We start from the raw sequence: 15,704 nt of genomic DNA, 5'->3' as shown, positions 1-15,704 counted from the left end.
ATATCTGGGGGTGGGGGTGAAAATATAATCTAGGGACACAGAATGAGGTCATGTATTATTTATTTTATTAGAAGTATTTATGAATTGTTTTCCTGCCTACCACCCCCCCCAAAGCAATATACAAGTTCAAAAAATACAATAATGTACTAAAATCGCAATGAATACAAACAAAAACAAAACTATTTAAAAAAAAAAACAGGCCCAAACAATATGAAAATCCATTGAAGGCCTGGTGAAAAAGCTCACTTTGTGTTATCCGGGTAAAACTCAGTAAGGGTGGAGCCAACCTGACCTCTCTCAGGAGGGAATCACACAATCAGGGGTCTGCTACAGAAAAGGCCCCGTCTTGTGTACCCATCAGCCCAGCCTCTCTTGGCCTTGGGACAAGCAACAGAGCCTCTGATGTTCACAAACTGCAGGCAGGCTCCTATGGGAGGAGGCAGTCTCTCAGATATCCTGGCCCCACGCCGTTTAGGGCTTTATAGGTCAAAACCAGCACCACGAATTGAGCTTAGAAACAAATTGGAAGCTAGCGTAGTCTCTAAAGGCACACACAACACAGAAGTGTGGCTGCCGCATGTTGCACTAGCTCTAGTTTCTGAACACTTGTCAAGGGCAACCCCACATACAGTGATGGTGAGATAATGACATAGCGGGCATGCATATTCCTGGAGAAATGCACAAGTGTTATAATGAGATAGCAAGGCGGGGCAGAAGTGTGCTGGGGACTGAGGCTTTATTCGCTATCGTGTGATAGTGATGCTTTCTAAATGCGAACCTGAGGATTCTGCAGGACCTACCTCTGGACCTGCGATCTGCCAGGGAACTTATAGATGTACACGCCACCCCACGACGATTTTAGTAGTGTAAGCCTTAGCCCCTGACAGAGTAAGGACTTTAAATGTACAGTTCACAGTCATAGGCGGCAGCTGGTGAACGTGGAGTGCTTACTTCAGGTTTGCGATGTCACGCTAAAGCACTGTTTCAGTTTAATGCTTTACTTAAAAAAAAAAACAACTCTGGTTGCCACCCAGGAAATAGCAGAAACATCAGGGAAACACAGGTGGGGAAAACATTGGAGAAGCACCCCTTGACCGGGGTTACGGTGAAAGGCACACCTCTGGCAAGGGCTAACATACTGGAGTAAATGCGGAGGGTTGGTGTACACCACAACGGAAGTGCAGACAAGCCGAATTAAGGAGAAAGATTGGACTATAAGCAGTCTCAGGAAATCCGTTTTTCCTGCGATAAGCTCCGGTGTGGCTGCTGGATGGCCATGATGTCATGTATCCCTAACGACCTCCACACACAGCCAGTTCGGAATAAATCGCTTGTGGAAACAGGCCCTTAGAGACCATGTCTCTCTCAAAACACTGCAACCTCTAAAAGGGATGCAGCTGCGACATCTTCTGACTCACTCATCTCACTTTGCTTCCCCACCCCACTGTGTCACTGTGGAGCAACCCCCCACCCCACAACTCTTGCTTGCTTCAGGACAGGGGTGGGCAATTTGTGAGCCTTCAGATGTTTTGGCCTACAACTCTCATCGTCCCTCACCATTAGCTCTGCTGGCTGGGGTTGATGGGAGTTGTAGGCCAAAACATTTGGTGGACCACAAGTTACCCACCTGTGTTCCAGGAGAAGGGAGAAGTATGTTTTTTCATAGTTGTGGGGCTGTTAAAGAGACAGGCAAGATCTCCACCCTGCAACCTGGCAAACCTATTGTGAAGGAGTCATGGGCAGGTGTTCAGTGCTACTTTTCTTCTGTATTATTTCATACATTCCAGGAGTAAACCCTGGCCCTGAAAATAAATCTCAGGGGCTGAGCACTGGCACAAATTTAACTGCACAAGATACATGCTTCTGTGTCTTGGCCAGGCATTTTCACACCACCATTTTAAGCCTCTCTCCTACTCTACTGGGGGTGCACCTGTGAATGTTGCACTTGAAACATGGGGTAGGAAGTCGGGAAGGCCATTTTAAAATTCAACGCGTTATAGCCAATGCTGAGACTGCATTTGAATCACCATCAAAGGCAGTGGGAGGAAAATACTTTTTAGGGTGGTTGTGAAAACATCCTCATTGCAGTCCAGACTGAGGAGATAAGAATTGGGAGACTTGGATAGAGGACATGGAGAAACGGGGGGGGGGGGGATTTGGAGAAGAGAAAGGGCCCTGTCTTGTCCAGGACATAACATATAATAATAATACCATGATGTTTATTAATGCAACTTGATTGGCTGTTGAATACAAGTGTTAATTGTTAATCCTTGTTCCCTCATTAAGCTTTGGCCTGTTCCTGATTTGTTCTGACTCAGCTTGTAAGTGCTATTGTAGCATACTCTTATTTGTAACTGAAGCTGGTGTTTTATACAGAAATGTTTCACATTTTAAAATCTCTGGGTGCATATACAGAAATTTTTAAATCTCTAAATTTTAAATCTATACAATTTATAAACTGGATGCACTATTGGTGGTCATTTGGTTTGGAGTACTGCATTATGCGCATTGACTGCATATAGGTATATTATATTCTATATTAATAATAAAAAAATATTTATGGCACAGTAGTTCACATTACATGGTTTTTAGATTGTTTTATGCTGTTTATTTTTATTATTGTGCTGACCGTGTTTTATTGATTTTTTTCTGTTACATTAATTATAGATTTTTGTATTTGTGTGTAACTTGCTTTTTGCACTGGGTAGAAATGCATAAATTTTTAATATTAATACTAATAATTGCAAGGAATCTACCATATTGCTACAGAACATGCTCCTTTTTTGCCAGTGGGGACCGGTTCACAAATGCATGTTATCCCTTCGTGATTGTAAAGATTTCATGTGTGAGTGAATTATCACAGATTAAGCAACACAGACCCCTTCAGTCATTCCTCAACAGCATGGAGAGCTCCTGCAGCATGGGTCCTCTTGTGCTACTCCAGTAATGTTGGGAGCTCCGTGTCACATGGGAGGCATGCACAGGATATCAGGATCGTCCCAAGGGAGCTGTGGCTTCCAAAGTTACTGGCGCAGCTCAGGAAGGACGCACACTGCAGTGGCTCCCATGGCAATATGGTTGACATGGGCCCTCAGACAGAAGCTTCTATCTCTAGATGTCAATTCAAAGCACAATACTTTTTAGAGGACAGTCTGCACATTCAGTTGTGTCAAGGTTTAGTCACAGGCAACTGCCAGAGTCAGAGCTGAGAAAACACACCACAGCCAGGTCCAAGTCCAGACAGAAAACTTTTTATAACAAGTACGCAGCTCTTTGAATGTAAAGTTCTGCAAGACCTCAACAAATTTGAATCTGACACTCCATGTTCATGGTTCAACCTTACATGACAAGTTTGCTGCACTGTGTAATCTAGCTACAGACACCTCCATTATTATTAAGAAAGCAGACAAGGGGGGCTCCCTTGCGATATAAAATCAAGAGGACTATGACGCAGAAGTTATGCAGCAACTTTCAGAGTTTTCATATTACCAACGGTGCATCCAAGATACACCACTAAGATTTTCTCAGAGATTAAGGTTTCGTTAGAGGAGGGATTGGCTTTAGGGTATATTTCATCTACGGCATATAAACTCTTCAATAAAGTGCACTCTAGAATTCCTTTATTTTATGCTCTGCCTGAGATTCATAAGGTGACCTGACCACCATCAGGACATACCACTCTCTCTGGCAATGATTCAATGTTAGAACCCTTATCACACTATGTAGATTATTTTCTAAAACCATTTGTTCCACAAATGACTTTGTATTTGAGAGATTCTGCAGATTTGACTGTGAAGTTAAACTCTTTTGTTATCCAAAGAGAAGATCTTTTGGTGACCCTAGATGTGAAATCGCTGTACACTAGCATTGCTCAAGATATGGCTCTGAGCACTATTGAAAAAAACATTAGATAGGCTTACTTCAAAGAATCCCCTTACACACTTTATTGCTGCTTTGGTGGAGGTGGCTTTACATAAAAAATATTTTTCTTACAACAACCGTTTCTATTGGTAAAGGAAGGGAGTAGCTATGGGTTGCCCTATGGCCCCAGAAGTAGCAAATTTATTTATGGATGACTTTGAACAAGAATATATATACAGCATTAGGAATCCTTTTCTTTCTCAAATTGTGGTGTGGTGGTAGCATTACAGAGACGATATATTTTTTCATTTGGAGAGGAACAGAGGCTTCTATGGACCAATTTTTTGAATGGGTCAATTCTTGCAATAGCCATATTCAATTTGAGATCCATTGTGGCAATACTCATATAAATTTTATAGATGTTACAGGTTTTTAAGTATCACAATTCTTTGTGTACTTATTTGTATAAGAAGCCTACTGACAGGAATTCCTATTTAGCATTCGACAGCCACCACGTATATATGTAAGATACAATCTTATCGGCAATTTCTACGTGTCAAACGAAATTGCTCCCTGGAAAGAGATTTTGAATACGGTCTCCATTTTGCATACGAATTTACAAAAGAGGCTATCCCAAAATGATATTCAAGGAAGCTAGAAATAAGGCCACCCAAAAAAAGCAGAAGAGATCTTCTGATCCTTAGAATCCCCCCCGCCACAAGATAGACTCGTGTGAAGTCTCCCTTTCAATTCCATCAATGAAAAGGTATACAACGGTGTGAAAAAATATTGGCACCTGTTAAATGACATCCCTCAATGCATCCCTTTATTCACTTTTCGATGAACTAAAAATCTTAAGGATTGGCTGATGCATACTAATACCAGCCTCCCCTCTGGTTCTCAACAACAAGTCTTAAGTGGTGCCTCTGTACCTACAGGGCACCACGCAGGTGGACATTGTACAGTTTGCAAATACGCCCACAGGTGCCGCTCATTTGTGAATCCTGTTGACAAAAGGGGTTATGTTCTTTGCCATTTTTCCACATGTAACAGTGATCACATGGTTTACGCTAACCAGTGCCCGCGTAAAACATTATATATAGTGATCTAATCTTCTGGGCTATAGAAAAAGTGAATCACATGGGTGGTAAGTTCCTACTAAGAATTGTTTTGGATACTTAACAGCCTGTCCCTACAGGACTCCATGAAAATTTGGAAGTTACACCCTATTTCAAAAGCCCTCTGCATGCGATGAGTTCAGACCTCTGGCAAAAGCTATCTGTCCCTTCCCCTGGCAGTCTGCTGCTTGGGAAGTGAAAGGGAGAAAAAGGGGTGGCGGAAGGAGAAAGAAGGGGTGACCTGTCCACTTTTGGTTTTGCCATGCCCACTGCTGGCATTGGCCCCACCTACCACGGACATGTGGTCCCCAACAGGTTACCCATAAGGGAATGCAAGCCTCAACAAAAAAGGTTGCCCATCCTAGCTGTAAAACGAAGCCTTTTTGGGGTGTGAGAATGAAATATGCCACCAGTTTTAATTCAGGGGTGGGGGAGCCTGTTTCAGCTCTCAGACGCTTGGGAAACTCTTGTCTTACAGACAGTCTGATGAAGTGGACTCTTGCCCATGAAAATGTATGCCACACAAGCGCTGTTCGTTTTGAAGGCGCCCCATGCCATGGGTCTTTGCTGCCCCTGCTACAACAGAGCTGTGTCTGTGTTTCAGGGAAGGGCTGAAGCTCAGCAGTAGATCCTTGGTGGTGGGTCAGGCAGGGACTAAGCATCACTACCCTTTGCACGGCAGGGATGTTGATGATGTGATCTTGCGGGGGGGGGGAGGCGTGATTCGCCATTTCTCTGCATGCCAAATAATTCTAAAAACTTTTCTCCACAGGCAAGGCAACACTAGAATGAAACCAGGTCTGTGGCTCTTTCCTTTTGTCAAGTAGCTCTGCCCAGTGAGAGAGAGGTGAGACTTTTCTCCTTGGACATATCGTCCTTCCCCATTTTGCTGTGGCAAGGACTCCAGGTGGGTTGAGAAGGAAGTGGGAGCAGGAGCTGGAAAGGAGTAAATGGTAGAACTGCTAGGGGTTCAAGCACAGTGTGGTCAGGAAACTCTCTTTGCCTCCTTGTAGCGAAACCCCAAGAATAACTGACACCCAGCTGAGGCTCCACCACGGACATATCGTGGGTTCACCAACCATTCACCTCGAGGAATTCTGTGCAAGACATTAAGGGCCCAATCCTATGCGTGTTTCAAGAGAAAAAAAGCCCTACAACTCCCAGCATTCCCCAGCCAGCTGTACTGGGAATGGTGGGAGTTGTAGAGCTTTTCACTCTCCTAACCTGCATAGGATTGCACCCTTATCATTCTTTTGCTGTTGTTGTATCGCCTTTGTGGGTGTGTGGCTATGGGGGCATGTCTATTGGGGCAAACATTTGTGCTTCAAAATGCACCCCTACACCCGCACAGAGCACAGGCTTTGTATGCAAAAGGTTCCAGGCTCCATCACCAGCATCTCCAGGTAGGACCAGGAAAGATTCCTGTCTGAAATTTCAAAGAGCCATTGCCAGTCAGAATAGGCAATACCGAACTACACACTTTTCGGAAGGCCTCGTTCACACAAGCAGTAGATGAAGTGGTAAACCTGTGTCTGGGTTGTACACCTTCAGACTGCTGGTGGGAGCTCACACGACTGAACGCTCCCCCATACGAGCAAAGTTCCTACACACAGATAAAAACACAAACCCTAGTCCTACTTTGGGAGCCAACAGCAGCATTGGCATGTGTCACTTTAAAACGAGGGAAATGGTGCAAGAGCTTTAAGCACCTTCTCCACCAGTGCTGCTTTTAAGTGAAAATGAAATACGGGGAAATCCAATCATAACTCTCTTGCACGAAGAGCAGTTTGGCCCTGATGCAGGCAGCCAAGACACAGATTTGCCGCCTGAACTATTTGTGATAGCAAGGCCTAACGAGTCCACTTTTCAAAACTTGACAGAATGAATGAAAATGGCATGTGCCTTTACAACCCAGTCTCTACTGGAAAGTTCTTCCATTGACTGCAAGGTTTCTATTTAGGCAGGTCGGCATTTATCACCATTTATCATCCCTGCCTTCCAACGGAATCGGGCCTTGAAAGATGTCCTTTTTCCAAACTCAAAACTGCATGATCCTTCCATGGGGCGGGGGCAGAGAAAAAGAGAGAGACCGCCTGATCTAATTACATTTTAGACTAGAGGATTAACGCCTCTTTGATTCCTGGTGCCACACTTCAGAGGATCACTCGAGAGAGACTAATCCAAATTGAATGAACTCACTTGATGGACTCTGCTCCCCATTCCCCCCGCCCTTTTCTTTCGAGAAGTGACAAAACTTGTCACGGCTTAGCTTTGAACCCCGGCGGTTTTGTTTAGCCCCCTTCTCGCCGCCCACTGGGCTTCTCCACGTGTCTCCTTACCCCCCACTCCAGCATGGCAATATAAACAAACCCGCCTCCCGGCCTTGGAAGTCGACATTCGCACGTGTTCTCCCCCGAGAAAGGGAAAGGGGGAAAGAGGGGGCGCGCGGAAATCTAGACAGCCAAAACAAATCTCCCCCTTGGCGTTACAATGAAATTGCTCTACCCTCGGCGGCAGCGAGCAGGGCTGGCCGAGCTGGAGATCCGCCGCCCGCTAGAACTCGCCGCCTCTCGGCGCCGAGAAGCGAGCGAAGGAGAAACGCCGGCTCCGGGAAATGCTCCCTCTTCCCAGCCGACGCTTCTTTTCTGGGCCGCTCCCGATCCGCGGCATTCCCCCGGGTCGGGCTGCCTAGATCACGCCGGAGTCGCCTTACGTGCCGCAGGCCGGCCGGGTGAGCCGCGCGGGCTCCCGCCTGGGCAGGCGCTCGGGGCTTGGAGCCGCCGCGACGACGCTCTAGGCGGGGCGTGGGTGCGGCGGTGCCGGCGGCTGGCTGCTAACGCCCGCGAAAGGAGGCGCATGCTGGTGCTCAACGTGGCCTTCGACCGGCTGCGGAGCGTCGTCCCCGCGCTGCGAGGCGAGCGGAAGCTCTCGAAGGCGGAAACCTTGCAGATGGCCAAGATCTACATCTCCGTGTTGAGCGCGCTGTTGCAGGAGGAAGGCGCGCCGCCGGGGCGAGAAGCCCAGACGCCGCCGCCCGGAGGCGACCAGAGCCCCTCTCCTGCCTGCCCGAAAGCGCTGAACTGACCCTCCTCGGCGCCGCAACGAAGCAGATCTCTGCCCCGCCCTCCCTTGCGAAAAGACGGCAGCCACGCGATAGGTGCTGCTGCCGGTGAAACGGAGCAGGACTTGGGCCGCGGCCTTTCCCGCCTCGGATCAGACATGCGGGGGGGCTGAGACGGAAAGCGTAACGTGAGAAAAGGAATCGCGTGATGGGGAGGCAAGATGGAAGAGCGCACGCCTCTTCTCTGGGTTGTTGTACGCAGTGTTGGTCTGACTTAAGCCTCCTTTATTTCAATGGGTCCAGTCGAAGTAGGACCAACATTGGATACAACTCCCTCGGGTGTGCATCGGGGCGGGGCGGTGTTTGTGTTTGTGTTGTAGAGCAAGGTGGGGAGAAGATAGTTCAGGATCTCCTGGTAGATCTCTGGATGATTTGCAGTAGATCGGTAAGGATTTCTCACTCCCGGATGTTGAAGGAAATTACACCATCCCCGTTAGAGTGCTGAAATACTGGAGCTCAGAACGAATTCCTGGGCTCAGCAGCTGTTCAGAAGCACCCTGTTCTTTGATTCTGTAAGTGGACGCCTTCTCTGCCTGGCCCGTTGTTAGATCTCCGGGTAAAACACAAAGTAGATCCCTGAAGCCTGCCCTCCCCTGCCGTAGAGAACCACATGCATTAATAACGCTGTAGAAGGAGGCCTAAAGTTGCAATCTTTAACACTACAGCAGCTTCCCACAACCTGTTGCCCACCAGATGTTTTGGACTTCACCTCCCATCAGCCCTGGTCAGCATAGCCAATGGTCAGGAATGCTGGGAATTGTAGTCCAAAGCAACTGGAACTGGAAGACACCAGCTTAGGCAAGGCCGCACTACAGAGCGTGTTAACAATGCAGTCCTGTGCATACCCACCCAGACATAAATCCTATTGACTTCAATAGGACTCTCAGGTAGGTGCCCATAAAATTGCTGCCTAAGTCTGTAGGAACACCATCACATGCATGTTTAGACAGGAAAAAAGGCCTACAACTCCCAACATTGCTGGGAGGATTATGCCCTAAAGTGCCGTTAAAGTGATGGTGCTCTAAAGCGAGCAAATAATGGGGGGGGGGGGTCTCCCACCCAACCCCAACAGTAAGCTGGTGAAAAATGTTCACTTTATTTTGCAGTGCAATAAAATATTGCACTGATGACTTGTCAAAGATATGGGACATTAGAAATGGCTTGCATTTAATGTGGCCCCCTACTGGTACGCTGTTGGGATGTGTAGACAGCAACTGAAAGTTGGTCAGCATTGCTGGAGCTGTGCTGCTGCGTAAGATGCCAGGGCTGAACTTTAAAATGGCTAGAGAATATATTTAAATACTTTGGAGCAGGTGCAGAGTACATTTCCCCCTCAACTCCAAGTAACTAGACAGCCTCCACCTACCAGGAATTAGATGAAAGGACCCAAGATAATAAAGTATGATTGCTAATTGGATGAGCCAATAGTATTTCTTTTTCTAGAAATGTACTGCAAGACTCTGACACTGCCAGACACTTACAGCAAAGCAATGTTCTTTTGATAAACAGGAGCACAACAAACTCCATGGTTTGTAATGACAACAAGCTAATGGATGGCCATTATGTTACAGGAGAAAAAGGCACAAGCCGTAAAAACTTATTTTCAATAAGAGCCCTGAAGCAGCTGTAGTTACTGGAAGAGTTAATCCAATTCTGAAAAAGTTGCAAGGGTACATCTGTTTTCTCGTGTCACTTTTAAGACCAGTTCCACACTACAAACACAGACTGCTTCCATCTAGCTAGTTTAACTGTTCACGGAGTCTCCGGTAATATGCACTTAACTGAAATGTAATAAATTGGTTAAAAGGCAAATAAAAAACATACACAGTCTTTAAACTTCACAGGGTTGATTGACCACTTTCTTATGAAATGTAATGGAGAAAGTAGTCAAGCTGTATTTTTGAAAAAATGTACTGCTTTTTGAGACTGCACAAGCTTCTGGCCTTTGCTTTGTGCTCTTTCCCAATTCCAAAGGAAATAATTTAAGCAACCTCTTCACACAATGCATAATTGGTATTCGTTATCACGATGCAGAGATGGCGTCTTGTCTTTGATGGTTTGAAAAAAGGATTAAGAGAAATTTGCAAAGAATAGCTGTCAACAGCTATTCCAGGTCAGAGAACTTTCATATATGGAGGTGGCATACATGATTGCCAGAGACAAATAGGGGAGGGCCTATTGCAGCCTTCCCCTAATGGGGTGCCCTCCAGATGTTGTGGACTTCAACCCCTATAGCTCCAGCCAGCATGGCCACTGGCCAGAAATGCTGGGAATTGCAGTCCCAAACATCTGATGGACACCAGGCTGGGGAAAACTGGCCTATGCTTTCACATTCTGCTCATGAGCTTCACAGAGGCATCTTAGGCTGCAGTCCCATACACACCTGTAAGTCTGATTGGACTTAATATGATTTACTTTTGAGTAGACATGCCAAGGATTGTACTGTTACTTGCTACTGAAATGAGCTAAGTTGGATGGTCCAGGCAAAGAATTTTCATGTTCTTAGGCATGTTCTCAAGCAACATTATCTCAAGGCTCTCCCATTTTTCTCTGTAAATTGTAGCAATCTTTTCGCAATTACACACCTTCAGCATTTAAGAAAAATATTTTTAAAATCCAGTCTGCACTTCTGTGTATGTATTGCAACATGATGCTTCGTAGCAGGGGAGTGAAGGATAAAACTGAAATGTGATCAGTGGGTCTAAAACAGGTAGGGAGGCTGTGGCCCTCCAGATAATGCTGGACTTAAATTCCCATCAGCCCCAGCCAGCACAGCCAATGGTCAGGGGTGATAGGAGTTGTAGTCTGACGTCTGGAGAGCCACAGGTTCCTCACCCCTTGTCAAAAATACAAAGTTTAGTAACACTCACTGAAATAGTTCATACAAATGGACCAGGCAACTGGATGTGAGGTGAATGCATCAGGAACAGAATGTTCTAGGCTAGATTAGATCACTCTTGCAAAGTGTTCTGCTTTGGGTGGCCCAGTGGCACTCACTGCAGCAACATGCCAAAAAGACCAACCAACCCAGTGGTGGATGAGCCTGGCTGAGGGCAAGTGACACCGGTCCGTAAAGATGCTCATAAGCCACTTAGTAAACCACCATGTTAGACATTTAGGGAGCAATCCTATCTAGATAGGCAGCCGCCTATCCAAAGCAGGGCAGGAGAAGCACAGAGGGGATCATTCCCTCTGCGCTTCTTCTGCCCTGCTTTTTCGGCTAGACAGCTGTGTAGCCGCAGGAGGATGGAGCGGGGAAGGAGGCTGCTGTATGACACAATGTGTCGTACAGGCAGTTACGCTCTCCCTGCCCCAGAACACCCCCAGCCCTGCCCTTTCCAGATGCTCCATGCTCCTCTTGCAAGTAGATGGACTGGTGCATCCCTAAGATCCCAGACCTGCTACATAGATCCTTTTATCTGGAAATGCTGGAGGCTGAACCTGTGATCTTCTGTATACAAACATGTGGTCTATGAATGAACTATAATCCCCTTGCCACTGTACTTACTACTGATTTTAGGAATGTACCTCAGCCCAGAAGAATACATTGAAAACTCAAGCTGCAATATTAGAAGCATGACAGGAGACTTGTGAATCATGAGAACACCAAAGTACACTCCCTTCCTCCACCAAATCCATCTTTGAAATCCTTTATTATATTGAATGACTTGCTACATTAGTGATGCATTGTTGTCCAAACATTAGGCATTTGCCACATTGAGCATTTGACTTCTAGAAATTTGGTATAGCAAGAGTGTGCATTTTCAAAGAAAATCAGAGATGAATTAGAGAAGTTTTTTGCTTTTGTTCTATTAAAATAATAAAAGGTCCTTCATAACTGCTGAAGGTGGCACTTCCCAGACAACGTTCCAGTTAAGTGGATTTGCTGGAAGTGCTTATACTTGCCTTCTCAACACTGTGCTACTGTCAGCATATTTTCAGAAATGATCATTCTGTGTATCAGAGGGGAAGAAATAGAGCTTGCAAAAATCTCTTGGGAGTCCAAGTGTCACCTGAGAGGAATTTAAATAAAACTCAGGGCCAACAATTTCACTGCTCAAAGGAAAAACAGTATATTTTTGGATAGCCATTACACTACACACCTAAGTGTAGGTTTGCAAGCCAGGAAGTCCAAGGTGCAAATTTTGTCTCTGCAATGAATGCACCAGGTAGACTCTCAGTCCTCCCCACCCACCCATGTGTGATATGAGGAGTGTCTTAGAGTTATAAGGATTAGGTATGGGAAAACTCTGAACACTCTATAAAGCACGATATAAATTCAAGGTATGGGGTTGGCAGTTGTTCCCCTGGGCATATGCACAGAGCAAATACACAGAAAGAGAAAAAGTGTGTGCATGTATGTGTTTTCAATCTGTTGTGAAGGAACATTCCCTAAATATTACTACTCCAACCCCAAACCAGCAGAAGCATTTAAAATATGCCCAGAAAAGCTTTTTATATCCTTTTCATTCTAACCTAATGTTGTAGCAGTTTTCAAAACATTAATCACTCCCTCATTCTTGTGTGTCATAAGGTGAGCTGAGAGGAAAAGCTGTCAAGCTATTTGCTTAGGGGGAAACTTGAGTAGTTTCAGAGTTGCTTTATACCAGCACAATTACTGCTGCAGTGTAAATCTACAATACCAGTAACAGCTCCATTGGTTCCAGAAATAAGCCACCATTAAGGTATTATAATGAACACATCTTACAAATGAAAAAGCTTTTTCTACCAGATATAATTATTTTTTTACCAATCCCACAGTCTGCTAGTGTTGGCATCTGTAGAACTCCACTGTTCTGAAAACCACTGAACTTAGCATAGCTTTTGCAGCTTGCATATTAAAATGGAGAGGAGGAGGATAATGTAAGCCGCCTTGGGTTCCTTGCAAGAGGAAAAAAGGTATTTCCCCTTGCAATAAATATAAATGCAATTAAATAAATAAATAAATAAATCTGGGCTGTAATTAAACTAGCAAGACTAGTTTTGAGCTAGCTTTGCTATTTATTGAAAAAGACTTAAGTTTGTCCAGGACCATTTTTTTAGAAAGGTATAAGTCAGCATTGTCAAAATTTCACTGAGTTCCGTCCTGTTGTGAAAAACTAGGATGTTTTTTTTTTAAATTATGGCTTTGGTTGCTACTTAAGCAGCTTTAAACCAATGAATGATCCTTCATTGGATCCCTGCCAAGAATTTTTTTGAACGCACAATCTCAGTGTTCGGCAGTGAGCAATTTCAAGACTGCATATATTCACATAAATTAATAAATGTAGGTGAACAAATCCCCAAGCTTCTTGCTTTCTCTACAGTTGTAACAGTATTTAAAGCCAAAAAAAAAAAAAATGCTGCTGCTAAAAGTTGCAAAATAGAGTTTGCCCTGCCCATCACATATGTAGCATCACCCTTGGCTGGTCTTTTAACAGTGCCCAGTGTGCGCACTTAACACCATGAACCATAGCAACCATATGTGGGCATAGTGTTAGCCTATTGGACAGCATACGAAGTTCTTCATAATTATTTCAATACAGGCTCACAGGCAATTCATATTAGTACTCCTGAGACTTCAATTTTGTGTCAATGTGGTAGTGAAGTGCATGCTAGGATACCATAATTATGAATTTGCTGCCTAGTCACCCATACCAGTCAATGCATCACGCAGAGGCAACCTGAAATGAAAATGAACCTTCAGCTCTGATATGCAGTACAGATGACTTATTTACCACTGACCTATAGTAACAGCCAGCTTATCAATACATGTGAAAACTGTAAAGTAGACAAAGCATGATAATAGGTAGGTTCCTCCAAGAGTACCACAGAAATTGTTCAGTACAAAGTGAATTTGAATATATATGAAAAAAATAACACAGCCTAGCTTATGTAAGCAATGCGGTCCTTCACCCACCAAGCAATATTTCAAGCTAGTAGCTACTCAATTACCTCTCCAAATTATTTTATCTAGCACAGAATACATTTGCCACAGGAGTGCCACCAGGAAAATCTTCTGGAACATAATTCTTCATTCTGGCTGCATCATTTATAACTAGTTGTGTGGACTGCTGCCAGCACAGAGAGAACCTTGACATCCCCACCAACTGCAGTGAAGTGCCATGGTGATGGTGAAGACTGATGTGATGTTGAACCATGTGCCACATTTTTTAAAGGCGACATGCTTGGAACAGGGATCACTTCCTACAAAGACAGTTTTCAGTGGAATCCCAATGGGAAATGCAACGTGCATTCCAGTATGAATACATGCAGGGAATCTGTGCAGGGAGCTAAGGGAGAAGCTGTAACCGAAATGAAAAAAAAGTTTAAAAAACCATTCAAACTGATATTAAAGTAATGAAATACAGAGACAGTTGGCTCCTTGCCATCAGAGTCAATGGTCAAAGACATTTATATTAGAAGAGTCAGAATTAGTACAAGCTCACCATTAGAATGCAAAATAAATGTGTGCTTCTATTAGAATTAAGAAGCTTTTTAATGGATCTATAAATTACCTTGAATGTAAATGAAAATGAAGTGTCTAGGAATTGATATGGCCATCAATATACCATGAAACAATATGATATGGGCTTAATGCATAGGAAACAGGTCTCTCTCGGTGCATCTCAGATTTTCAGTGAGACCAAGTTTGCAGCACTCGTGTATAAAAAGTGTAAAGTATATGGAGTAGCTTCAAAAGTGTTCTCCAGCAGAGCAAGTTGCCTGTGTCATTCATAATGAATCACTGTTGTCATATGTGCTTTGTTCCCATGTCTAGGGCCTAGACTGTGAGGATTTGTCTCCCGCAGGTGGAGGGGCCCACAGAGGGTGTTCAACCCGCTGCGAGCTGGCTTGGGCCCCAGTGTGGGCCAGAGGTTGCCCTCCCCTGATCTAGGGCACGTGTTGGTTACCTGATGGATGCAACCGAGCTAAAGCTAAAGCAGATACTTTCTCTGCCATTAGTATTAGTACATGTGAAAGGAACACAGTGTATGAAGTAGCCTAATAATCCTTAGCACCCAATGAGAAATGACTTTTATCAATGGCAATCAAATCAACTGAGGTGTGACAGCCAGATGGGGTTTTCTCAACAAAAAGCTTGAGCATACATTAAAGTCACCATGGGGATGCTACTGAGAACAGTTTGATAAGCAGCAGTTAGCAGGTAATAATGTTTACCACCTTCTGTTAGGAAGACAGGAACAGACCAGTAAAGTTTATTTTCTGGCTAGTTGACAACCCTAGTGGCAAGTAATCCCTGCCCAAACCTGCACTTACTGCATAGTGCTTTGCTGTTTCCTTGGGTCTTCCAATGTCTCCTCCAAAGCCACCAGGACTGTGGAGTGGGCAATATGGAAACGAGCAACCTGATGGGCAAGTTCCATGGTAAAAGTGCTTTTGAATGTTATGAGCTGGGTGTGGATCACTTATATGGGAAGGCCACATGGAGAGTAATTTTTGCTCTGACCCTTACTGCCTTTAGCATAACAGCAGGATAATTAAAAAGAAGTATCCACCGTGTCACTGCATAATAACTAGAGTAATTTCAAGATGGCAGTCATACTGTTTGCTCTCTCGGTGGTAGTCTCAGATATCAAGAAACTATGCTCATTACGTGTATG

General features: G+C 44.7%; 1 protein-coding gene across 1 annotated transcript; it reads left to right on the top strand.

Moving 5' to 3' along the window:
- Positions 1-7,377: 7,377 nt before the first annotated feature.
- LOC146350641 (uncharacterized) lies at positions 7,378-10,712 on the top strand. Its single transcript, XM_084845335.1, has one exon. The coding sequence runs from the start codon at positions 7,470-7,472 to the stop codon at positions 8,061-8,063; it is 594 nt and encodes a 197-aa protein (XP_084701461.1). The 5' UTR covers positions 7,378-7,469; the 3' UTR covers positions 8,064-10,712.
- Positions 10,713-15,704: the final 4,992 nt, after the last annotated feature.

The sequence above is a fragment of the Heloderma suspectum genome, chromosome 3, assembly GCF_057233095.1.
Source record: "Heloderma suspectum isolate Gila_16-S chromosome 3, 16-S_ref, whole genome shotgun sequence".
Taxonomy (NCBI): domain Eukaryota; kingdom Metazoa; phylum Chordata; class Lepidosauria; order Squamata; family Helodermatidae; genus Heloderma; species Heloderma suspectum.
The sequence above is the reverse complement of the archived record's forward strand: the minus strand, read 5'-3'. Positions and strand labels throughout refer to the sequence as shown.

Coding starts and splice junctions, on each gene's coding strand:
- LOC146350641 (XM_084845335.1), top strand. CDS start 7,470: ATGAAATTGCTCTACCCTCGGCGGCAGCGAGCAGGGCTGGCCGAGCTG.